At 36.3% G+C, this 24,573-nt stretch overlaps 2 protein-coding genes across 2 annotated transcripts; one reads left to right on the top strand and one right to left on the bottom strand.

Moving 5' to 3' along the window:
* The first annotated feature begins 1,482 nt into the window (after positions 1–1,482).
* On the top strand, positions 1,483–20,766 carry LOC104096824 (SCY1-like protein 2 B). Its single transcript, XM_009603257.4, has 14 exons — positions 1,483–2,232; positions 6,497–6,601; positions 8,102–8,209; positions 10,285–10,467; positions 11,576–11,702; positions 12,858–12,919; positions 13,043–13,129; positions 13,270–13,356; positions 14,524–14,637; positions 16,509–16,637; positions 18,191–18,253; positions 18,604–18,765; positions 18,859–18,977; positions 19,446–20,766. The coding sequence occupies exons 1-14, from the start codon at positions 1,732–1,734 to the stop codon at positions 20,398–20,400; spliced, it is 2,802 nt and encodes a 933-aa protein (XP_009601552.1). The 5' UTR covers positions 1,483–1,731; the 3' UTR covers positions 20,401–20,766.
* A 653-nt stretch (positions 20,767–21,419) lies between these two features.
* On the bottom strand, positions 21,420–23,928 carry LOC104096825 (mannan endo-1,4-beta-mannosidase 5-like). The gene is made up of 5 exons (XM_009603258.4): positions 23,526–23,928; positions 23,108–23,305; positions 22,826–22,948; positions 22,538–22,740; positions 21,420–22,061 (listed from the first exon to the last, which is right to left on the bottom strand). The coding sequence occupies exons 1-5, from the start codon at positions 23,862–23,864 to the stop codon at positions 21,674–21,676; spliced, it is 1,251 nt and encodes a 416-aa protein (XP_009601553.1). The 5' UTR covers positions 23,865–23,928; the 3' UTR covers positions 21,420–21,673.
* Between the last annotated feature and the right edge of the window lie 645 nt (positions 23,929–24,573).

Below are 24,573 nucleotides of genomic sequence, written 5' to 3'. Positions count from 1 at the left end.
GACAAATGAGGCATAGAGTTAACTAGTATATCGATAATAGAAATCCTTAAGGAGGAATAGTCAAGTACGTGACACCAGTTACCTACTTGAGTGTAGGGAATTTTTTTTAAATTCAAAATGAGAATATTTTGGCACCCTGAATGTGATATGGGTTTCAAAATATATGAAGTTGCATTATGCTCTTAACAGTAACTAGCACAAGGAATCTATGCCACAAGCCTACGAGGATGAAAAAGAAGTTGAACACTTGTAAATTGTAGTGCTAGAAAATGTGATTTTAGGAAAAAATATTTTGATTTCAAATGAAAAATCACATTTTGAATGATTACATCCGAAGAGGCTTCATAGTTAGATGTCCTAAAAATTGATTCATGTTGTGTACGGGTAAAATCGGGGGTAGTGTCTATCCCGATTTTCCGATAAAAGAACAAAGAGGGAGCACGGATCTGCGCGATTATAGTTGGGGCCACAGACCCTTCATATCGAGACCCAGGAAGTATGAACGATATATCCGACATCAGACATGGTAAGGCGACGCACCACAGACCGAGTATAGCTCCTAGATATCTTGAGACACGGTGGACGGTTATGCATAATTGCTACGGGGGCCGTAATACTCGACCTCAACCGGACATTACGGCGCAAATCTCGTTTAGTAACAATTATGGATTAATAATTATCGGAAAAAGAAAATTTTTACCTTTTTAGACTTATAATAGGAATGAAATTCTCCTACTATATAAAAGAAAAGTTTTTTCTTTGATCAAAACATGGTAACACGCAATTCAAAGCAAAAAAGTTTATTTTTGTCTTCTAGCAACTGTTCAGGGTATTACTTGTATTTGTTTTCTTCATTCAAGACTGAGCTTGAATCGAGGGTCTAATCGAGGACGAGCTCATTGTTTGATTTAGTTTCAGGCTTGGTCATAACATTGTGATTGATTTGATCGTTTTATTCTTCTTTAATTCATCTATATGTTGTTCTTAATTATTCGTGTTGAATTAAATCACGTATCCTTTAAACCGCGTACAAATTTAATTGTTACCTAATTTTGGGGTAAACACATGTAATTTATTTTTTAACTTTATTAAATATCGATAATCATAATATAATATTTCCTTCATTAAAAAAAGAAAGATAAAAAGTTTACGTTTGAGAATAAACTATCTAATTAGGTCTCAATTTGAATATTAATTCATTAATTTCTGAATTTTAAACGTGATTGTAACCTTTGGAAACGTATTTTAAAATTATCTTTTCAAAAAAGAATGATAAAAAAATTCAAAATGTACATTCCAACGTGAACAGCCAAAAACAGAGAAATAAAAGAAAAAGCGAAAGATCAAGAAATATAGTAGTATCAAAGAAAATAATAATTAAATTGTAAACTTTCAAAGGCAGGATAAAATAGTGTTAAAACGGGCAGAATTCAGACAGTAGTAACTTAATTATGCTCCCTATTCATGATCATCACAATTTCTAAATTGTAGCCAATTAGATCTTCTCTGTTAACTTATATACGAAGTAATTAATAAAACAGAAAAAAAGGACTTTGTTCGTCGGAGTGAGAGAAAACAAAAAGGCTGTTGTTGGGATCCCATCTTCCTCAACTTCCAATCTCAATTTCCCTTTTCTTCCTCCACCCACCTCCACCACCGCCACCGCCACCGCCACGTCGCCGCCGTTGACGATCCAAATTTCCACCGTATAATTTTCAAAATATATCAAAAATGTCAATCAACATGAAAACTCTAACCCAAGCCTTCGCCAAAGCCTCAGCTAAAGCCTCAGCGGTGATCGAAAAAACCGTTCAAACCACCGTACAAGAAGTCACCGGTTTACCCAGAGCTTTACAAGACTACGATCTCTTAGATCAGATCGGGTCAGCTGGGCCGGGCCTAGTTTGGAAGTTGTACTCAGCCAAGGCCCGAGACGGTCATGCGGTTTACCCGAACGTCTGCGTTTGGCTTCTCGACAAGCGGGCCCTTTCCGAGGCGCGACAACGGGCCGGCCTTTCTAAGACTGCTGAAGACTCGTTTTTTGATGTTATTCGGGCTGATGCGGCCCGGTTGGTGAGGTTGAGGCATCCTGGGGTTGTTCATGTAGTGCAGGCACTTGATGAGAGTAAGAATGCTATGGCTATGGTTACTGAACCCTTGTTTGCTTCTGCTGCTAATGCTTTGGGGGATTTGGAGAATATTGAGAAAGTTCCTAAGGAGCTTAAAGGAATGGTAATTGTGTTATTCTGAGTCTTTTAGATAACTGTGTAATTAACTGCAAATTTCATTGAATTTTTCGTGCAAAGTTTGAATTTTTTTACGCTTTTATGATAATTTTGAGCTGGTTCAAGTGTGTGATTTTGTTTTTTGAGTTAGTTACATTGTGGTTGGGTAATTAGTATATTGATGCTATTTAGTGTTTTTTGTGTCATTTCATTACTAGATGGTTCACTTTTTGTTAACTTGCTTTGGATTTAGGTGTGCAATTTACTAACTTATGTAGTTAGATGTGAGGTTGACTCCGAATCTCCGATAGCTACTGCCTACTAGGAAGGGTTTGTATTAGACCAAAAGTTCGGATTTACTATCTTAAATAGTTAGATGTAAGATTGACTGCAAAAGCTATTACGAACGCATTCTATTAGACCAAAGAGTTTACCTTGCTTGTCGGAGGTCCATAATATTTTTGTTTTGTCTATCGAATCTTTCATGGAAACTTTGAAGTTTTTGGTGGTTTTGATGATCTTTGAGCTACATTGTGGTTTTATCACGTAAAAGAAAGAAAAAATGAAGATAATATGTGGGCTATTAGTATGGATTTTGGAGTTATAATGATGTGATGATAACAACTACCTTTCAACTAGTTTGGGATTGATGTGTAGTTAATTGAGCAATTGAACATGATGGGAACTCACTCTGTGTTATTTCCAATATAAAGATTTTTGCACTTTTTTAGTTTATGTGTGCGACTTAAAGTTTGATGTAGATTGATTCAAATGCTATACAGGATGGTTTACATTAGACAAAATGTTTAGATTTATTAACTCAAGTAGTTAGATGTCAGATTGACCCCGAAAGCTAGGGATGATTTGTATTAGACCAGAAAGTTTAGATATTTAAATAGTTACTTGTAAGATTTACTTTGAAAGCTGCCAGGAAAAAAATCTACTAGGGATGGGTTGTATTAGACCAAAAGATTTTCCTTGTCTGACGTTTATAAAATCTTAATATTGGATTTAAAGGCACATAATTTCTGTCTAGCTGGGTAATAGCTTTTGCAGCTCGGCATCTCTATTGAAAGAATCCCACTGTATAAAGCTAGAAGCTGGTCCTAGGTTATAATTGCTTGGAGAGATTTGGTGAAAAGAAGGGTAGCATTTTAGCTTCGAGACATTTATCTAGTGGTTCAAAAAATAGTGTACTTCATGGTAGTGTCTGAAAAGAACACGTATTGGCATGAGTACATGATATGCATCTTCATCCTCTGTGTATGGTTATCACAATACCATATGATAAATTCAGATGTTGGAGTCAACACTGATGTAGAGATTTGTCATAATCATCTTCACCGCAGCTTCTTGTTGTTATCTCCCACAGACAAGGAAGCTCTTGTTGGTGGCAAAATGAGAAAGAGACGGATTTCAGGTGTCTAGAGTCTGTTCGGAGACATAACCACCACCACCACCACCACCAACGGCCCAGTAAAATCCCACAAGTGGGGTTTGGGGAGGGTAGTGTGTACGGAAACCTTACCTCTACCCCGAGGGGTAGAGAGGCTGTTTCCGATAGACCCTCGGCTCAAGAGAACAAAAAGAGACAATATATCAGTACCATCAACAAAAAGTCATAGAAATAATAACAACATCACAAGAACCAGTAACTAGATGAAAAGCAGAAATAATAACCAGTAAATAAGGCCCGACACTATGAAAATGGAAGAGTAGTGTAAACACAACATTGACCACTAGCATTCTAAGACTAAGTCCTATCAGCCTAGCCTCACATTGGTAGACTAAATATGCTCAACTACCTCCTAACTTGCAACCTTAATGCTCGACTTCCACCGCTTCCTATCGAGTGCCATGTCCTCGGAAATCTGAAGCCTCGCCATATCCCGCCTGATCACCTCTCCCCAATACTTCTTCGGTCGCCCTCTACCTCTCCTTGTACCCACCAACGCCAACCGCTCGCACCTCCTTACCGGGGCATCCAAGCTTCTCCTCTGTACGTGCCCGAACCATCCGAGCCTCGTTTCCCGCATCTTGTCATCAATCGGAGCCACACCCACCTTCTCCCGAATATTTTCATTTCTAATCTTATCCATCCTAGTGTGCCTGCACATCCACCTCAACATCCTCATTTCTGCTACTTTCATCTTCTGGATATGTGAGTTCTTAACTGGCCAACACTCAGCCTCATACAATATGGCCGGTCTAACTACCGCTCTATAAAACTTACCTTTGAGTAGCGGTGTCACTTTCTTGTCACACATGACTCCAAATGCTAACCTCCATTTCATCCATCCCACCCCTATACGGTGTGTGACATCCTCATCGATCTCCCCATCCCCCTTTATAACCGACCCAAGGTACTTGAAACTGCCTCTCTTGGAAATGACTTGCGATCCAAGCCTCACGTCCATGCCCGTTTCCCTCGGCTCGACACAAATTCGATCTCAGCGTCCTTCACAAATGTTGAACCCACTGTAGGTATAAGCATGTGATTTCAGGAACACTTAATTTTCCTTAAAAGACAAATTATTAGTATTGGAATGACTTGGCCCGAATTAAGCATAATGAATCCAGAGGATTCATATAACTGGCCTCGATTAGTTTGTGATTGAGTGTAGTTGATGTGTACTCTAGAAGAGTGTGGCACGATTGGGAGAGGGATGGGCTAGAGAATGATGACTTTGTTATATACCTTGGATTTGGATTACATTGTAGGTGTCTATGTCTGGTTGCACAAGCCAACTAAATGAAGAGATTATATTGCAATCATGCTATAGGTATTCCTTTTTTAAGTAAAAGAGGTATTGCATTGTCATTGGGCACCACGGGGATGCTAGCTTCGTAGCAACAAAAAAGTGTAATCTATTGTTACACCTGTTTGGCATCAGCTATGCCCTGGAATGTAGAGCAGCTCGTGTGGAGCTGGAAATGCAGAGCTACACTGCTATGGAGCATGGAGCATGGAGCATGGAGCATGGGGAATCTCCCCCAGTTGTAATGTGAACCTTATAGAAGGAAAAGAAAATTCAATTTTCGACCCTGCTTTTTCCCTTTTCTATATATTTTTTCTTAGTGCACATGTCACTCCTGCTTGTACAGATGTCAAGTTGGGTTTTCTTGAGAATTATAGATTGTAGAGCTTTTTCTTATCAATCTTTTGTATATAGGCATCACCTTTTGCTAGTAAGCTTTCATTTCCTTATATCAAATCAACAAGAATATACTTGAGCGTTTTTATCAACCCTCTGGGATATGGAAAAGAATAATTATTACTCCCTTTGTCGCAATTTATGTGTCACACTTTTCTTTTTAGTTTGTCCAAAAAGAATGTTAAGTTTGTCCAAAAAGAATGTTACCTTTCTATGTTTAGAAATAATTTAACTTTAAAATTCTAATTTTACCCTTAACATTATAGCCACACCCACACAAAATATCTGAAACTTTGTTTTAGACCACTATTTTCAAAAGCATTCGTTTTTTCCTTAAACTCCATGCCCAGTCAAATGATGCCACATAAATTGGGAGGAGGGGGAGCAAATTTTGTTTATCGGACTCGCTAACATAGTGGTATTATACAAAACATTAAACCACTTTTGAAGCTCTAACCTCGTAAAAAAACATGCTTGAGGCTCTCAATAACTCTGCTATACGTAAAACCAAATAGTTCTAAAGTATTTGGAGAGGGAGATAAAACAAGCAAGTGGTGTTTGGAGTAGATGGTCTGTTGCAGCAATTGCCTCGTGTTGGGAAGCCTAAGCTTCTGATAGGTGACTGTATTAATCATCTTATCTTTCCAAATTCATGCACTCTTTGATTGATATTTACCTATGGCATTGCCTTTTTTTGGAGTAATCATCTTAAATCTATAACCGAAAAAGGACAATAGAGTTTCAATACAGCCATGAAGCAGAGATGCACTTGTTGTCATTAGGGAAACTACTCCTTATTACTGAAATTTCCAGTGGTAAAACTAAAACAGCATTAAACCTAAGACAAAAATAAGATGCTTAAAGCAGAGAGTGCAAGCTGAGAAACAACTTTTACTTCGATAGTTGTCTCATCTTTCGGTGCTTCCCCTTCGACCTAGGAAATTCTGATCGTACATACATAATTTTTATTTGCAAATTAAGATTCTTAAGAAACACTGAATTTGATACATTTTTGTAATAAAAGATGCAAACTATTACCTTATGTTTTTTCCGATTTGGCAGTAGGTTAGCACTTGGTGGTACTGGATACTCTGCTAACGAGATCTCGCTTTGCAGGAAATGGGATTGCTTGAGGTTAAACATGGTCTGCTCCAAATTGCAGAAACCTTGGATTTCCTCCACGGCAATGCTCGTCTAATTCATCGGTCTATATCTCCGGAGGTATTTATTTTTGTTTTTCCATTTTCTTAACTATTTACGTTATTACCTTTGTGTGGGTTAGGCATTGCTATCATGCATATAATTAATATGATACCTTCCATTTCTCATCCGAAGTTTGCCCTTGCTTTGGTATGTATAGGTTTACAGTACATCTAATATGGTTATAGAGACAACTGAGGTAGTGAGACCGTTGCCAAATATATCCATTATCTTTTTTCTTTCTTCACCCTCATATCTGGAACAAAAATTGAGAATTGTTCTTATGGGCTTGGTTTCATTTGAAGTAGAGTGTTTATTTGATGTTTGGTGCACTAAGAAGAGGAGGAAAGAAGCTTATCCTAAAGCTTGTATTCATGACTCATTTCATATTACCCCTATCTTGAAATGTTAATTGTTCATTATAATGTTCTCCTCCTTGTCCCTCTTCTTCTTCTACAATTCACTACATCTTCACAGCTAATTATTACGATGTTAGTATATTTCTAGTGATTAAATGTGCCACCTTGGTTTAGGAAAGAAAAAGGCAAGGCCATATCATGTTTGTTAAACACTATTAAGAAAGATATAAGTAAGTTATGTAGCTTGCGATACGGCAGAAGTAGAGGTGGGTTACCTCTTACCTGGGAGTTGGGGTTGCTGGCTAATGAAGAACAGGTGATGCTGTGTTGTGCATTTTAGTAAAATGGTGCGTTGTGTTTCAAGAAGTAACTTGTGGGACTGTTGGCAATAAGAGTTGGAGTATAATGGTAGAGTTTGTTTTTGGCAATTTTTGAGGAATAAACGATGGTGTTGATCTCTGCGAGGTTGGCCCTTTAAGATGTTTTGGAGGCTAATGGAGGTATATTGGTTTTTCTTTTTTTTGATGGGTAATGGAGGTATATTGGGATTTCTAGCAGAGTTATGTGGATCTTACCATAAATGTTTTGCTAGTGCTACTCTTTTATTCTTTTAAAGGAGTATCATACTAGTTCTCTTATTTGATCATTCCTGCTGGTGGAGAATGGGTTCTTGCATATGTAATTGCAAGTTTGTCAAATGAAAATGATTTTTGAGTTTTTTCCTGAGGAAGTCTGGCTTTGCTTGATCGGTGTAGGATATCTCCAGGATATGCTGGTCAAATGTGCTAATTTTGCCCATGCATGTGAGATATAGATTATGGCTGTGTTTGCTTGAGAGAAATTCCTAAGGTTACTGCTTATTGCAAAGAAAAGAAAAAAAAATAGGTTGGATAATTTGCAGGTCCTCGATAGGAATTGCCCTTTAATATACTTCTTTATCTTCCAAGAGCAAGATCAGGTAGCTACTTGGCACAGCTGTTAGGTTGATATCATGTATGAAGTTGTCACAGTTATGTCTGTGTACACCTGGAAAATGATAGGTTGTTACTCCTTCTGCTGTTATAAAAAGTTGCTCATTTCTTAAGGAAAACCAGTTAGAGTATATACCTTGTGTCGGGATGTGAAATTGAAAATTGATTTTCCCTGCAAATTACTTTTGCAGACTATTCTCATCACTTCAAATGGAGCTTGGAAACTTGGTGGTTTTGGTTTTGCCATTTCAGTGGATCAAGCAGCTGATTTATCCAACATGCAGGCTTTCCATTATGCTGTAAGTAAATAATTCTAAGAGCTTGGAACTCATATTTTATTTGCCTTGAATTTTACTGTGCATCTGGAAACTTGTTTTTCTTTGTTCCCTAGTTCAAATTCCTGTGTGTTGCAAAACATACCATTGATGCAGCTGTGAACAAGGAAATGATACTGTCTATACTGTTGACGGCTCCTAGTTGCTTATGGAATTTTATATGAATTTGACTATGATGCTCTTGGTGTTCATAAAATTTTTGCCGGGGATTTTCGAAGTTAAATGTGAACAATATGGGGCTTAGTACGTAGTTCATTTTCTTTCAAGTCATTGTATATTTGTCATGTGCTGATGTGCTCCTTTCATTTACATTGTATCAGGTCTTCTGTCATAGTAAGTATAGTGGCCTGAAGTTAGAGGATTTCTGTCATAGTAAGTATAGTGGCCTGAAGTTAGAGGATATGACTGATAAGCTTAATGCCACTATTATATTGCACACTGATCAAGTTGACATGGAGTTTTCTTTTTTACGTCGCGATAAATAAAACAGATATGCTCTGACGTGCAGTAACTTAATGCTTCTGTGCGGATCTTTTTTAAAATAATATGTGCTGGCAGTCTTTTTTATGTTGCTTACCCTCCCCTCCTCCTCCTCCCCACCCCCCCCCGCCCCCCCCCCCCCAAAAAAAAAAAAAAAAAAAAGGTCTGATTTGGCCACTGAAAACTCTTAGACCATTTAAATAAATTTCATGCTCTGAGGACGGAATTGGCTCAATCAGAAATAGTAGGAACGAAATTGCATCTTAGTCAAATGTAGTGGACCAGAAATTTTTTTTACTTCCTATTATTTATGTAGTATGAAAATACTGAAATGGACGGTTAAGTTAAAAGTTACAAGTCATTACAAGACGGCTTCTCTTTTGTATGTTAATTGTGTATGAGCCAAAGGGGAATGCCTTTGACGTGGCATCCTGTTATTTGGTTTTTCGCCTAAGTGGGACAAGCATTTCTTAGACTGTGCAAATACATGGATGGAGTTAATCCAAAATACAATATGAAATGATATTTTCCACATAATTTGAAGTTTAGCAACTGAATGTCTCTCTTTGTGTGTCTTTTTCTCCTTTTACGTGTTATCACTTACAGTTGATGTTCTTTTTTCCTTTTGAACTTTACTGATAAGTCTAGACATTTCATTGATATCACACCACAATCGTGTCAAACCTGTTTACGAAATAATTGAGTGGCTCAACCACCACAATCTATCAAAACATCCCTATCATCTACACACTGGTATTCTTTATTTACACCAAAAATATTAAATATTTTTTAACACATAATGTCCATGACATACCTTGTCAAAAATAATGTTCATGACATAATCTTCTCATGTTCCGAATAGTCCAAAGAATACATGGTAGAGTGTTCCATGCTGCCTTGTTCTCGTTGCCTATCCTTTTTATAGTCCAACTGATGATTGTCTTTGTCGCTGTCCTCGGCGTAACCCAGGTTGATAATGCAAATCTCTACCTTTTTTCTTTCAATCGAATACCACTTACTTGGATGGGTCTAAAAGCGCCGAGATAAACTGATCTTACCTTATTAAAAAAAAGGCCTCGAGATAAACTTCAGAATATATTATCAATTACAACTGTGTTGTGAGTCTGTCCTTGCCCCCAAAAAAAATGTGTTGTGAGTCCGCAGTGTAATAAGACATGATCAGTAACTTTCCGCCACCTCTCTACACAAGCTACACTAACTCTCCACCAACCTTCTCCTCTTTCTGAAATTATCTGGTGTTAATAGTGTCTGGCACACACACCATGTAAAGAAAGCTACTTTTTTACGTGCTCATGGTATGCCAGAATTACCTTCACAGCTCCCTCCTTTCCCCACTCTAGTCTTCTATCATGGGAATAAAGAATTTTTTAATTTTGATAGAGAATGTGAATAAGAAATAACTTATCTAGCTGATGATGACTTGTATTATTCATTACATGTAAAATTTCTGTATTGAACAAGTCTATTTATCTATTAGATATTTTGGTCTGGAGGTGATATTTGCTAAAAACTAGCTTTATTATCTGATGAATTTTCAGGAATATGATGTTGAGGATTCTATTATACCACTTCAGCCATCACTGAACTACACTGCACCAGAGCTGGTTCGAAGTAAGACATCTTCGGTTGGGTGCTCCTCTGATATATTCAGTTTTGGGTGCCTTGCCTACCACTTGATTGCTCGGAAGCCTTTGTTGGACTGCCACAACAATGTGAAAATGGTACTTGCAAATGTAGTTGCTTTCTGTAAATTAATGACTGAAACTGCGTGCAGCGTCCTGATAGTATTGCTAGGTTGTTCATAGTAGAACAATTCTTTTTTTTTTTTGCTCATAGTAGATTTCATAATAGATTTCTACTCATTAAATCTTTCTTCTCTGATAAGCTAAATAATATTATTGATGTTGGAGAAAACCCCATATACAAGCAGTATACCCAAAAAAAGGGCCTCTACAAAAGCAACCCAATCGTCTATACAAGTAGGGCCTTCTGGGTGCACCTACTCATTATATCTGTCTTAAGAGAACTTTCTTCATGTGCAACTTCTGAAGGTCTTTATTTAGTCCACACTATGTTTCTGCTCTACGGTGACTAACTCAGCTGTGATCATTTACATAGATTATTGGGGTCTGCTTTTGATGATCCGCATAATGAATATTCTGTACCAAAAATCCTAGTTTTCCGGTTCACCGCACTTGAGGCTTTACTACAACCTAAGGAAGAAGGAACAAGTTGGGGTATGGGAAGAAAGTTTAGCTCGTTCAATCTTGTGTTCGTAGTCTGTCATATTCATTTGTGCTATAACTTGGAACATTGGGCTTTGCCATGTTAAATACTTGAAGTATAAATGCCACTCTGATCACATTCTAAAACTTTATATGTAGCATCCAGGTATATGTCTGAAATTTTCTTGCCATTTTGTATAAATTGACTTAGTGATCTAGGCCGAACAAAGTAGGTGTATTCTTATGTATGTCTTAAGCTGCTGATGAACTTATATATTCTTCTTCTTGGGGAGAAAGTATGGTGAAGTTATTGGTGTTGAATAATTTGTGAGCTTAAGTTTCTGCGATTATCCTTTCAACCATAACTAGCAATAGTTGTAACTCGACCAAGACATTTTACCGGAGTGAACATCTTTTCTACCAAAATCGAAGATATTTGATAGTCGCAAGTTAAATATGATACCTTGTTGCATATCTAATATATTCTCTTTGAGATCTATTCTTGTATCAGATGAATATTTGATGAAACATGACTTTGGAATTGTTGTTACTCTTATTTTAGGTTTCTTTTGATAATAGTGGTCCTTGTACAACTTTCTTGCAGTACATGAACAATTTGAATTACTTATCCAGCGAAGCTTTCTCGTCTATTCCACAAGAACTAGTTCCGGACTTGCAGAATATGCTTTCTGCAAATGAGGCTCTGAGACCAACTGCCATGGGTTTTACAAGTAAGTATTGTCATTTCTTTTATTTCTCGTGAGGTGTATCCACTGTTACCAATCCTTTCTCTTTATCTTTCTTGTTGGTTTTATTTTTTCTTTGTAAAATATATAGATTCAGGGCCCACTTATCAATTAAAACAGGACAAAAGAAGAAGAAAGAGAGTAAAAGATAATTTTAGGAACCACACGTCATAAAACCTTGATTATTTTCCTTACTAAAAAAACCTTGATAATTTAGAAAATAGTTTTTATTTGTTGTATCAGTTTCCTTGTTTTTCTGTTGTGTTCCTTGTTGACTTTGCGTGGTTTTCTGGAAGCATGTCGCGAAGTGCAATATGATCATGATTAGTCTTCATCCATTCACATCTACGTACTGTTTATCATGTTGGAATATTGTGAATAGATTGCATAAAGGGGGTTGTTTATCTCTGAACTTTTTTTTTCTTGGATAAACATTGTTATCTCTAAACTTTTATTGATCAATTTGAATTATGTCACAGTTCATTAATACAGTGAACTAAAGGGGGTTTAAGTCTTAAAATTTTACAGTGAAATAGCTCTTTTGCTCATCATAATAATTTATTATTCCTACCAAGTGAAATTTAACCTTTCTCTTTGATTTTAAAAGTTATTCTTCCCAGGATGCCAACGTTTTAAACTAGAATATCCCAGTTTCAATGATCTGATCCGATAATTGAGGGAGTGGCATTGGTATACACTTGAAGATACTGGATTCTCAAATCACTAAGGAAAGCAGAAAGAAAAGAATAATTAAGTGTTTGGTGCAAGTGAGAATGCGAAATATGCTTATTATCATTTTTGGGTTAAGTAATATATTTAAAATTATTACCAAAAAAAATATGTTTAATTTTTAGCCATTGTTTGGGCTTTAGTAGTGTGTTTAGTTGAGGTGGATACTATGGAACCAAGTTCTTTCTTGTTTAACTGAGACTGAATTCTCCTTTGTCCACACATAATCACAAGAATAATTGATCATCTTTTATTTAGATGAATGACAAAAATAATTGGTCTTAGAAGACAAATGTGGTTGAGAAGTTTAGTTTCACAGTCCTGTTTATATAGCTATTCAGCTACTTACTTGAATGAGCTTATGCTTCAAGAACTTAAATTTCATCTAAAAATTATTTCTTTTCTCTACAGGTTCATCTTTTTTTCGTGACGACACTAGGTTGCGTGCTCTTCGCTTCCTGGATCACATGCTTGTACGGATTCATATTTTAGCTTGAGCATGCTTGCAGGAATATATGCTATAATGTTTGGCAACAGTACAATGTTACAAAATGATTTAAAGCTCAGTATTAATAGGAAAACTTTTCATTTTGTAGGAAAGAGATAACATGCAGAAGTCTGAGTTTTTAAAGGCATTGTCTGACATGTGGAAAGATTTTGACTCCCGTGTACTGCGTTATAAGGTTTGGTGGTCATCCCTGTTTATAAGTCATTTTTTTATTTGATAAATCAATTATGTGCTCTTCTGTTGCTCAAGTACTTGTTAATTGCTTTTGCAATTCTAAATGGTTGGAGAACTTATCATATTTGTATTATGATGCAGGTTCTTCCTCCACTATGCGCAGAGCTTCGGAATGTGGTAATGCAACCCATGATTCTTCCCATGGTTCTGACAATTGCAGAATCTCAGGTATTATTTGCTTCACCATGTTTATCTGATATGTATAGCTGGTACGCTTGACTAATTTTTTTAATCCAAATCCAAATTCCGCCAATTAGTATTATTATGTTTTGAGTGTATGGTATAAATATGTAGTATCACCTCATTTCTTTAATCTTGTTTCTTGCAATCTGTGTGAGATTTAGGGTCATCTAATAAGGTGGTGGTGTGGTAGTCTCAATTTCGAAGCAAACATTACTGTGGATTCGCACAAGTTCATCATTGGACATGTTTAGTGACTTAGAATGGCTATTTAGTCTGTGAAGCAGAAAATTATGACGAGAAACTGTTTCTTAAAGAAGCATGTTATGTGTGTTATCAACGACTAGAACAATTTATCATGGATAGAAACAGTGTATTGTTTATCACAGTCGAAGCACACTCATTAATCGAAATGTAGTAGATGAATTTGAGAGGAAATCTTGAGAGAATTGAAACTAACTTTTGCTGCCTAAATTCTGGAAATGAAAAAAACACGTGACCTGAGCTATAACATCTAACCTACCTCAACTGATTGAGTTATATATACAAAATAATCTCAACTCGCCAACTTACCTAATTTAATCTACTCGATTGTCATTCACAAAGCATCACAGCTCCTAGATATTTTCTGTACACGTCAGCTTACGTAGCTCTCTCAACTAACTAACTGGTACAATGCACTGCATAACAGCTTTGATTCATTCCCAGCTCATTGCACTGCACTGTCCATCTCAGCTTGACATCTTCAACGATAATTTTAAGTAAAACCTTGTAAATTATCCTTAGTGAAACATTGTAGCCTATGTACTCATCTTTGCGTATATGTTTGCATTGCTCAATCTTATAATAGAATCTCCTAATGTTTGATCTTTGCTTGTACTGTCTGTTTTTGTCCTTGTATCAATGTTGTATTCCAGAACATGCTTCAAAGTTATGTATGTAATATTGCTTATTCATGTCAATTTGTTTGTCTCTTATTGTTCACTTTTCTGTTATTGAATCTGTTAAATTGATTTGTACAGCAGTACAAGGATTAATCATTATATTTCTGGGTGAATTACCGGGACTGATCTTTATAAGCTGTCGCGATGTGATTAACTACATGTATTATCAATCAATTTTGTGTAGTATGACTGATTGAGTGGTGCACTGCAGGATAAAAGTGATTTTGAGATGTCAACCCTGCCAGCTCTTGTTCCTGTCCTAAGCAGTGCAGCAGGTGAAACATTATTGCTACTAGTTAAGCATGCAGAGCTTATTATCAACAAGGTAAGAAAGTAGCTGCTGACCTTTTGGTTATTCTTTTAATTGTTTATAACCTGATCACTTTTTAACGATTGCAGTACATATATTCAAACTTGTAATAGCGATGCCTCCTAAACACCTAAGAAGAGGAAGGGGAAAAAAAGAAAAAAAGAAAAGAAAAAGAAAACCAAGCTTGTTTATTAAGAAGCGGAATACTATAGGACAGTGACAAAAGCTTAACTTTGGCCTTGTTTGAAGCAAAACAACAGAAGACTTTTCTAGTTTCTTATTCTTACTCGTTTCTTTGTTGAATACTTACCTACCTGGTGTTTTTTTTCTTTTTGATGAAAGGTATAATTTGTATTAATTCAAATAGTACCAAGACCTACTGATCAGTACAAAGATGTCTGATCCCCTACTCCTAAGCCTATAAGGAGTCCAGAAGAGCCAAAGTATCTGCAAACTCACTTGCTACATTTCTATTACTCCAGCATTACAAATTCTGAATGCATCTAAATTTGATATGGGAAATACAATCTTTTTCCCCTCGAAAGTCCTATTATTCCTGTCTAAGCAGATAGCCCATAATTAATATACACAACTGAATAGACCTCCATAGTTATCTGCACCTATTGTTAGGCTTCTGTCCCAGCCAGCAATTGAACAGCTGCTCCAAATTTCTTGGCATCACCCGATTGAACACCACAGAGATTTACAAACATGCACCATATCTGCCAAACAACATTGCAATGAATAAAAAGATGATTGACTGATTCCATCGCCTGTCTGAACATGCTACATCTACTACCGATTACTCCTCTCCTTTGCAAATTATCTTGAGTGAGGCAAGAATCATTTGCTGCAATCCACCCAACACAAGCAACTTTCAGAGGGGCTCTTGTTTTTCAAATAAGCTTCCAGGGCCAGTTACATTTCCCTGAATCATCTTGTCCTAAAGTAATTTATAGGAGGACTTAACTGAAAATTCTCCGTCAATGCTGCAAACCAGGATAAGCGATCTTCTTTGCCTTTAACTAAAAGTACAGCATTTAATTTTTATAGTAAGCTGCTCACATTTCTAATCTCCCAATCATTGAAATTTCTTCTAAAAATAAGATTCCAACTGCCTTTAGAATAGCAGCTTGCTACAGTACATGTTCCATCAGTGGCCAAATTATACAAATCTAAAAATATATCCCTTAAATGAGTATTTTCCAACCATTTATCCACCCAGAATCTGACCATTCTTCCATATCCAATTTTCAGACTTGTATTGAACATTAAATTCATCCCTACAATTTGTTATTTGCCTCCACAAATCTACTCCATAAGGTTCCTTCACAAGCTTAGTACACCAGGAAGATTCCAACCCATATTTAACTGTTGCTACCTTCTTCCTCAATCCTTCTTTTCCATTGTTGCACCTCCAATGCCATTTATATAGCAAACTATTGTTGTGCAATTTCAGATTTCTGACTCCCATGCCTCCAAACTTTTTATCCTGAATGACTGTCGACCATTTTACTAAATGGTATCTCCTGTTAACACTCCCACCTTCCCATAAAAGTCAGATCTGATTTTGTTAAGTTGCTTCATAATATTTGTAGGAATTAGAAGCAAAGACATGAGATATGTTGGTATACCATCCAACACACGGTTCACCAAAGTCAACACCCCCCAATGAGATAAATACCGCTTTCCCAAGGCATCAATTTCTTCTTACATCTCAATTACTTCTTGCCACATCAATGTATCATTTTGTCTTGCCCCCAATGGTAGACCCAGATATACTGTAGGGAATTTCTCCACCTTGCAATAATCCTTGCAAGTTGATATATACTTGGTGCTTGTTTATTATCGTTGCTTTATCTCTTATAGCATCTTCTCATCTGTAGGCTAGTCAAGACCACTTAATCTCACATGTCCTGCCCATGCTTGTCCGAGCTTATGATGATACCGATCCACGTTTGCAAGAGGAAGTCCTGAAAAAGACTGTACCACTTGCTAAGCAACTTGATGTTCAGGTAATTGGTGTCCTTTATTATTTCTAATTGTCACATCAGTTGGTTGGCTGAATTGAGACTAATGGCTGTTTATATTGAGTTCACCGGTTCTACCAAGAAAAGGAAAAGGAAAAAATGTTGTATAATCTGATCCTCCTAATGAAAGTTCCTTAATGAAGTTTCATCACTGAGGAAGATCCTCAGGCAGCTCAACTTGATAAAGAATGTGAGTGCCAAGATGAAGTGAAAGTAGGTGAGAGGGATGCCGGGTGTTTGGGGACATGTTTACTCAGTTTCTGATATAGGGGTGGAAATTTGTGAGGTACTTGCATAGAATACTTTCTGGCAAGATCAATGACAGAAAGATGTCATTTTTAAGGACTGGGAAGAAATAATGAGATTGGATCTTGGGCTATGGCATTGTAGCCAACCAGTAACCTACATGTTCTTTGTATTGATGACGCGGTAGAATATGAGATGCAGATACAATTCGTTCAAATTGAACATTATTTAAGAAAATTCTCTTTAGGTTTATACTCATTTGATAAGTGATTTCGTAATAGAAAAGCAAGGTATGAGGACAAATCCTAAAATGGAGAGGTTACATCAAAATCTCAGAACATTTGCTAGGTGATGTCGTGGAAGGCACTCTATAGAAGATAGTATGTGCCATTTCTTCTCCCTTTTAAGAACGTTGTAGGAAAAACTTCTATTGAATTATCAGCTTCGGAATCTATGTTGTAGTTTGGAAGTATACTAATTGCAACCATTCCTTCTCTAGCTTCTGAGGTGTTCAGAATTTGGTTGTATTATCTATTTTGAGTTCTAAACCATCATTTAGATTAGTGTCGCAATGGTGTAGCCTTTTCGTGGCCTCTAACCATTTATGTAGAAAGTAATATTAAAAATGACTGTTCTTTATAAATGTGGCTAGTGGATTAATGAAAAAAAAAAAAAAAAACTGTGGCTAGTGGATTTCACTTCTCAACCATTCTATGTAATTTGAAAAATTATGTTGCTGTTTCAGTTCACAGTAGGCTCTATTTTCCTTTTGTTAATTACATGGGTTGATTATGTACAAAATGTTAAGAATTACATTACAAGTTAATATTCCGCGCAAAAAGCTTTATAAAAATGGTTTTATCTCAATGTAAATCCTTGGAATGAATTATCTCGTTAACCATTCAAGATTTAAGATAAATATTGACACTTTATTGGGTAGGTCATAGTCTTCTATTTGTGGAGTTAATGAACTTCACTTAGAGTTTTGAAGATTGTTCACAGTTGATTCGTGTGTGTGTATGGTAAGCTTAATTTTAGTTGACCACTTAACACTAGTTTCCTGTGACACAATGAGGTCTATTTCTCTTTGTCAAACATTGATTAACCCGCGTATGAGGTTTATTTCTCTTTGTCAAATATTGATGTAACCTGCATACGTGTTAGGGGAGAGATTAATGCTTGGATGTGAATGAATATGATCTGAAGGTCTGGAGAACTAGTATCACATTACTGCTATTAGACTTATAATTGATTTCATATTTGAGTTTGTAAATGCATTTTTTTTTTTGCAGTTAGTAAAACAGGCAATCATGCCTCGTGTTCATGGTTTGGCACTGAAAACAACTGTTGCTGCGGTACGTAGTCATTATTCTGTGCAGGAATGTTATGGCATGAGTTACTCAAAAGTTTTGTGAGTTGTGACTGCGAATTGAAAAACCACAAAATCCTGAATATTGGGGAATTGATAGTTTCATCGTAAATTTCATCCTTTCAGAGCAAAAGACTGCTTGTTTTGCTTTGGCACGTCAATATCCCTAAAGTTTTTTGTCACATTTGTTTACCTTGTGAACATTCCTAAATCATTTTTTCTTGATACATAAGTTCGTTTTCCAGTGTCACTGATTGTTGATAAGCTAGCCCCTTCTTTTTGGTGGTTGACCAAGTTGAACATTGATAGACACGCAATAATTTTTTCTCTTCGCAGGTGAGGGTCAATGCATTGTTATGTTTGGGGGATATGGTTCACACGCTAGATAGGCCTGCTGTTCTAGAGATCTTACAGACAATCCAACGTTGTACTGCAGTTGATCGTTCTGCACCAACTCTTATGTGTACCCTTGGAGTAGCCAACTCTATCTTGAAGAAGGTATATGCTATCTCGGCCAACTTGATTGCTGGTGCTTACACCAACAGTATCTAACTGATTGCTTTGCTTTTACATAATTTGTTTTTTCTCCAGAATGGGATAGAATTTGTGGCGGAGCATGTCCTTCCACTTGTCATGCCTCTTCTCATTGCTCAACAATTAAATGTTCAGCAGTTTGCAAAATATATGGCTTTTGTGAAGGATATTCTCAGGTATTGCATTTTACATCCAGCCGCTAATACTCATCCCCACCCACACACACATGTCCATGTACACACTTGAAAGAGGGATTCTGGAACTTGCAGATGCTAAAAACGTTGATGAGCTAACTGGTAGCCCGTGTTTTCTTGTTCTCTCCAGTTGTTTTATGATTAGTAGGATACCAACTGCAAAACTTGTGTGCTTCAGTCTTGCTTTTGCTTAATTGAGAAATTTTGACATCGGCACATGGCAACACTAACCCCCCCCAAAAAAAAAAGAAAAAAAAAAGAAAAAAGAATTAAACGAAATGTAAAAGTAAAGGAGAAGACAAAAGAAAAAGCAGTTCTACATGTTTAAGAAATGGTATGCTGTAATGTATACTTGTAGACTTCCATTTGAGTGAACTTTCTAGTGCATCAGGTTTTAAATTTTGTATCATCTCCATTTATTATTATTTTTTTCAATTTCTTGGGATACAGGAAAATAGAAGAGAAACGAGGAGTGACACTGAGTGACTCTGGAAATCCAGCAGTAAACATAAAATCATCTCCAACAGTTGACAGTCAGCTGCCCAGACAAGTGAATAAAACAAGTGCGAATTCTCAACCTACCACAAAACGCAGCCCATCATGGGACGAAGACTGGGTTCCTGCAAGGGGACCTTCAACCACCATCCAGTCTTCTACAACATTGCCTGCTCAGTCTACTACTGCAGGCCAGTCGATCCAAGTTAATTCTGGACATTCACAATCGTCCATGACATCTGCTCTATCTAGCCAGCAACTTTCATCTTCATGTCCTGCAGTTGATGTGGAATGGCCTCCTAGATCTTCATCATTTGGTACCACCATCCTTGGGAGTTCTGAGAAACAACCAGAAAATAAGGGGGCATTGGGTTCAACTCTCGATGATATTGATCCTTTTGCTAACTGGCCTCCCCGGCCAAGTGGCTCCTCGGCTGCTTCTCACTCTTTGAACAATGGATCAGTGGCCCCATTCGCAAACAGACCCGTGTCTGCCAATAGTGCAACTCTTCTGAATGGTTTAAACTCTCAAACAAATGGCCTTGATTCTTGGGCTTTCAGCACCCCAATTTCTTCTCAGCCCTTGAAACAGAATCAAGGAACTGCATCGCACACTGATGGTCTCACTAGTTGGGGTTTTAACCCACAGAATTCTGTTGGATTTATGAAACAAAGTCAAGGGCCATCAGCTATGAATGCTTCTAGTGGTCGAGCCAACGATATTGGATCAATTTTTTCCTCGAACAAGGGTGAGCAGACTGCACCAAGGCTTGCTCCACCTCCATCAACTGCTGTTGGTAGAGGAAGGGGAAGAGGAAGGGGAAATCAAGGGCAACTGAGGTCCTCAACATCAGGGTCTAGTAATGCAAAGTCTCAGCCAGAGCAGCCCCCTCTATTGGATTTGCTCTAAATGCTAGCATGTAGCGCCCTTGTGAAACGAGTTCGGACGATCTGATTCAGATCAATATGGGGAGCTGTTCATCCCACGTGATTAAAGATTTTTGCCAGCAATGCCATGGAGAAACCTGTTCATATTATGCTGCATGGCAGTATTTGCCTGGGTAGGCGAAGATTGTTGTAGAGTGACTCTTTTTGTAGAATAGCGTGGCTGAGTTTTTGTTTTCCTTGTTTGGCATTTTATTCTTAAAAAATATTCATATAATTTGTTGAAAAAGGGTTGCCTCGTGTTAATTGTATTTGTAAAAACAATTGGCTCTCAACGATGGGTTTAAGAAATAATGAAAGAGATGGCACAGTTCAGTCTTTTTTTCTAGAATTTGAGCTCTTGGTTTTGTGAAATGAACTTTCCTCTTATATGAGCCTACCTTGATGTATTCTTCTCATCAGTTTAACTAGCGTTTAAAAGCATTGTCTGGACAACTTTTTCCCAGAAGTGGGAGTATGATGTGGGAGGCGTAGTAACTCGTGTTTTTGTTATATCTGATCGATATAGCGAGTAAGCATATAGTTTTGCTCAGTGCATTTTGGAAAAAACATTCATTCAGTGGATAAGATAGAGGACGAAACTCAGCAGTTATATGCATGCATCAGATATGTACGAGGAAAACCGCTTATGCATTTTTAGCCGGAATTCAAAATACATTTTCATGACAACATATAACTGCTATCCGCTGGTATTGTCACTTCTGCCTGATGCCTTAGAAGATGAGTCTGATTTGTTGCATGATCAGTTAAAACAAATTGAAGAAATTCTTGCTACCAAGATTTGCTGAGTGGCTAACTGTTCCATGTTGCTTGTTTTTATTTTCTGTTACTTTCCTAAACCACCTCCGATCCACTCACACTCCCCCCTGAAAAGAAAATAACAGCATGGTTTTGAAAGAATATTTTTGCCTTTTTCGCTCGTAGAGCAGAAGTATTCATTGAGCCACATGGTCAAATAACTTGAATTAATCACCGATAACAATATTATCAAACTATAAGATTATGACTTCACTACTTTTCATTGCTTCCAGACGATGTGCACAAAATTAATACATTCAAGAAATTAATCAACTCTTTTCTGATAATGTGCATTACACTCTCCAATTGTGACTAAAAATAAATTGGGCATGATAAGCTTATATAATTCTTCTTTTTCTTGCATCATCAAAATTAAAGAATAATTTGATCTAATATAAGAAGCAACTATGGAAATGCTTTTCTACCAAAATGGATGATGGCTATGTTTTAGACTTGTCGGACTGAATAACCAAATGAGCTAATGTTGTCATGGCATGTGATTGGCCAGAGATAATTCCAGCAGTTGATGGATTTTGTGCTAAGATAATTGAGTATCCATCATCAATATTCTCCATCCCTTGTGCCACTAGTTGCCATACTAAACTCCCTCCCATAGTTCCACCTGATTTTGCATAATTATAGATGTTTCTGTATACACTACTCATGAATGTGTCTCTTGCATTTAGATTGAATCCTCGATCTTTGCTTGACTTTCCAAATTCAGCTAGGACTAATGGCTTCTTTAGTATTGTGCTTGAATCTTGCCAATGACTTGTTATCCACCTTTGCATGAATGCCATTTGAGCATCATCATTTTGTCCCGACAACCTGCGATCAAAAATCTTGTATCATAATTCAAAGAATTTAAATTATACGTACGTACACATTGATATTATAATTTTTTTTTTCAACTAGTGTATTCTAGGTATTTTCTAGGTTACTAATTCTAATTTCTGTGAAAAGTTACATTAAGTTATTTTTTAAGTAACTTTGATGTTTTATGGAATCTTTCACACTGTCGTCTGTCAGTGTATAAAAGTTACTCCATTTGTTCCATCACTCTTTCTTTTATAGTTTTTTTTATATAAAAAATCAGATTTCTATATTTATAAAACAATTTTAACTTTAAATTTTAGATTTCACCCTTAATATCATGATTTAGAGTCACATAAATGTCATAACTTGTTTAGGACGACATATTCTAGCTAAAAGTGTTTTTTAACCCGTCGAAACATAGTGAGTAAAATCTAAAGAACAAATATTCCTTTGTCAAAATTGGAGGTCTAGAAGAATTGCTTAATTACCATTGGTCAGTATATGCATGAATAGTGGCAAAATCAATCTCTTTGATGAGATGACTACTAATGAAGTCTGTTCCAACTTGGTAACCAGGATTAAATTGCTTCTTTTCAGGCATTGAATCACCATAAAATCCCTCCATTCCTATCTCCAACAAATGCTTCCTGTCTATTGATTTCACAAAAGTTGCCATTTCTTGAACCCATGCCTGTAAAAAATCGCACAATATTAGAAGGCCAAAAGACGTCACATTTGGAAATAACAAACTATTTTTCCCCTATATTTTTGCTCACATTTACTATTTTCCCAGAATAATCAGCTTTACAACGAGGCTCATTCATAAGTTCCCATGCCATTATTGTTGAATCATCCCTATAAGCCATTCCAGTGATAGTATTCAACCTTGTTACAACTTTCTGCGCAACATAAATATAATCACAGTATTATTAGTTACTTAGCTCCAGATTGAAATATAAACAGCCAAAAATAATTTTAAAAAATTCTACTAGTGGTATGAAAGAAATTAAATTTGTAATTTCTTAAATATATACTAGCAGTAGTATATATTGTCATACCCTAATATGATTCTTGTAATAATCTTTGAGCACTGGATGAGTGTAGAAATCGTCTTCACTGTTAATCTGGAGTACTCCTGCATTTCGTGCCCATTGAGCATATTGAGCTCTCCCTCCAAAATCATTATAATTGTTGACGAAGCTCAATATTAAGCGAATCCCATATTTCCTGGCTTCAGCGATCACAAAATCCAATCCCTGAATTTCATAAAAGGAGAAACTTATCCTATTAAAATATTTAGTAAAAATCTTAAAGCTCACTTAGAAGAGAATATTGTCGATATTAATATATAGTCCATGACAAGTGGGATTTTAACTTGGAAAATAAGAGTGGTTCTGCTACATGTTAAAATAATTTATTTATGATGTAATTTTTTCCTTTGTTAATTTATATAAGTTAAATCCTAAATATAATTACCTGAAAAACACGTTCATTATAAACACCAGGTGATATTTGTAATGCTGTATCTCCTCCATCACTGAAAGCCCAAGTTCGACAAACAGAAAGGCGAGCAGCAGATGCTTCTTGAAATACCTCAGAGACTTTGTACCTTTCACTAGGATCAGATGCTACGTGCATAAGCCAATAGGAGTTAAAACCATTGAATAGAAAAGGTGATCTATTTAGTACAAAATGTGCACCATTTGTTCTAACAAATCCTCTACTAGTTTTTCCTGGAACTCTAGCTTCACAAGCAAGAACTAGGAAGAACAATAAGGCAAAGAAAGAGCTTGTCATCCTAGTAAAATAAGCCATTTATATTTTGAAATAACAATGTGTTGATAGTTTGTATGATAGAAAAGAAAGAGGTGAGTTGCTATAGAGATGTTATTAGGGCTATTTATAGTTTCACGGGGTCGAGGGAACTTACCAAAAATAGAAGACAAATATATATAACTTGCAAGAATATTAGCAAGATTTTCGGGGTGAAGTTGGTAAGACGTTTTGCTAAATTTGGAAAATATGAAAACTTTATTTTAAAAGTTTAATCAAAGTAGACACAAGGCAAAGGTAAAAGCTGAATCTTCAGTTGAAGGAAATTAAACAAGAATGAAATAATTGGAACAAGAAAAAGAAAAAGGTGCTAAAATGTGGTTGACGTCCTCATATGCTTATCCATGTGGATTGTTTTAGATATTATAAGTTTATAGCAACTTGAAATCTCACAAAAAATTTATATCCTTTTTTGTCTGTTTTAATAAAAGTGATATATATGTATGATATTTAAAAATAATTTAACTTTAAACTTCTCATTTTATCCCTAATATAATATTATGATTCTATAGTCATAGAAATATCATAGCTTACATTGGACTAGATAATTTAAAAATTTTTTTTTCTATCTTAAACTCTATATATTTAATCAAATAGGTTGACATAAACAGAGAGTAAAACTTTGTGTTTTCAGGCCCACAGTTTGGAATGTTTTAAAGAGAAAATGCATGTGAAATTAGGAGAAGGAAGG

This window comes from Nicotiana tomentosiformis, chromosome 3 (assembly GCF_000390325.3).
Source record: "Nicotiana tomentosiformis chromosome 3, ASM39032v3, whole genome shotgun sequence".
Classification (NCBI taxonomy): domain Eukaryota; kingdom Viridiplantae; phylum Streptophyta; class Magnoliopsida; order Solanales; family Solanaceae; genus Nicotiana; species Nicotiana tomentosiformis.
This window is presented reverse-complemented; position numbering and strand designations above follow the sequence as displayed.

Excerpts from the sequence above, each read along its gene's own strand:
- LOC104096824 (XM_009603257.4), top strand. The coding sequence starts at position 1,732 with ATGTCAATCAACATGAAAACTCTAACCCAAGCCTTCGCCAAAGCCTCA. Across the intron at positions 6,602-8,101 it reads ATCGGTCTATATCTCCGGAG|ACTATTCTCATCACTTCAAA; the intron begins GTATTTATTTTT and ends TTACTTTTGCAG. Across the intron at positions 10,468-11,575 it reads GCCACAACAATGTGAAAATG|TACATGAACAATTTGAATTA; the intron begins GTACTTGCAAAT and ends ACTTTCTTGCAG.
- LOC104096825 (XM_009603258.4), bottom strand. The coding sequence starts at position 23,864 with ATGGCTTATTTTACTAGGATGACAAGCTCTTTCTTTGCCTTATTGTTC. Across the intron at positions 22,949-23,107 it reads ATTACAAGAATCATATTAGG|AAAGTTGTAACAAGGTTGAA; the intron begins GTATGACAATAT and ends TATGTTGCGCAG. Across the intron at positions 22,062-22,537 it reads CATGCATATACTGACCAATG|GTTGTCGGGACAAAATGATG; the intron begins GTAATTAAGCAA and ends TTTTGATCGCAG.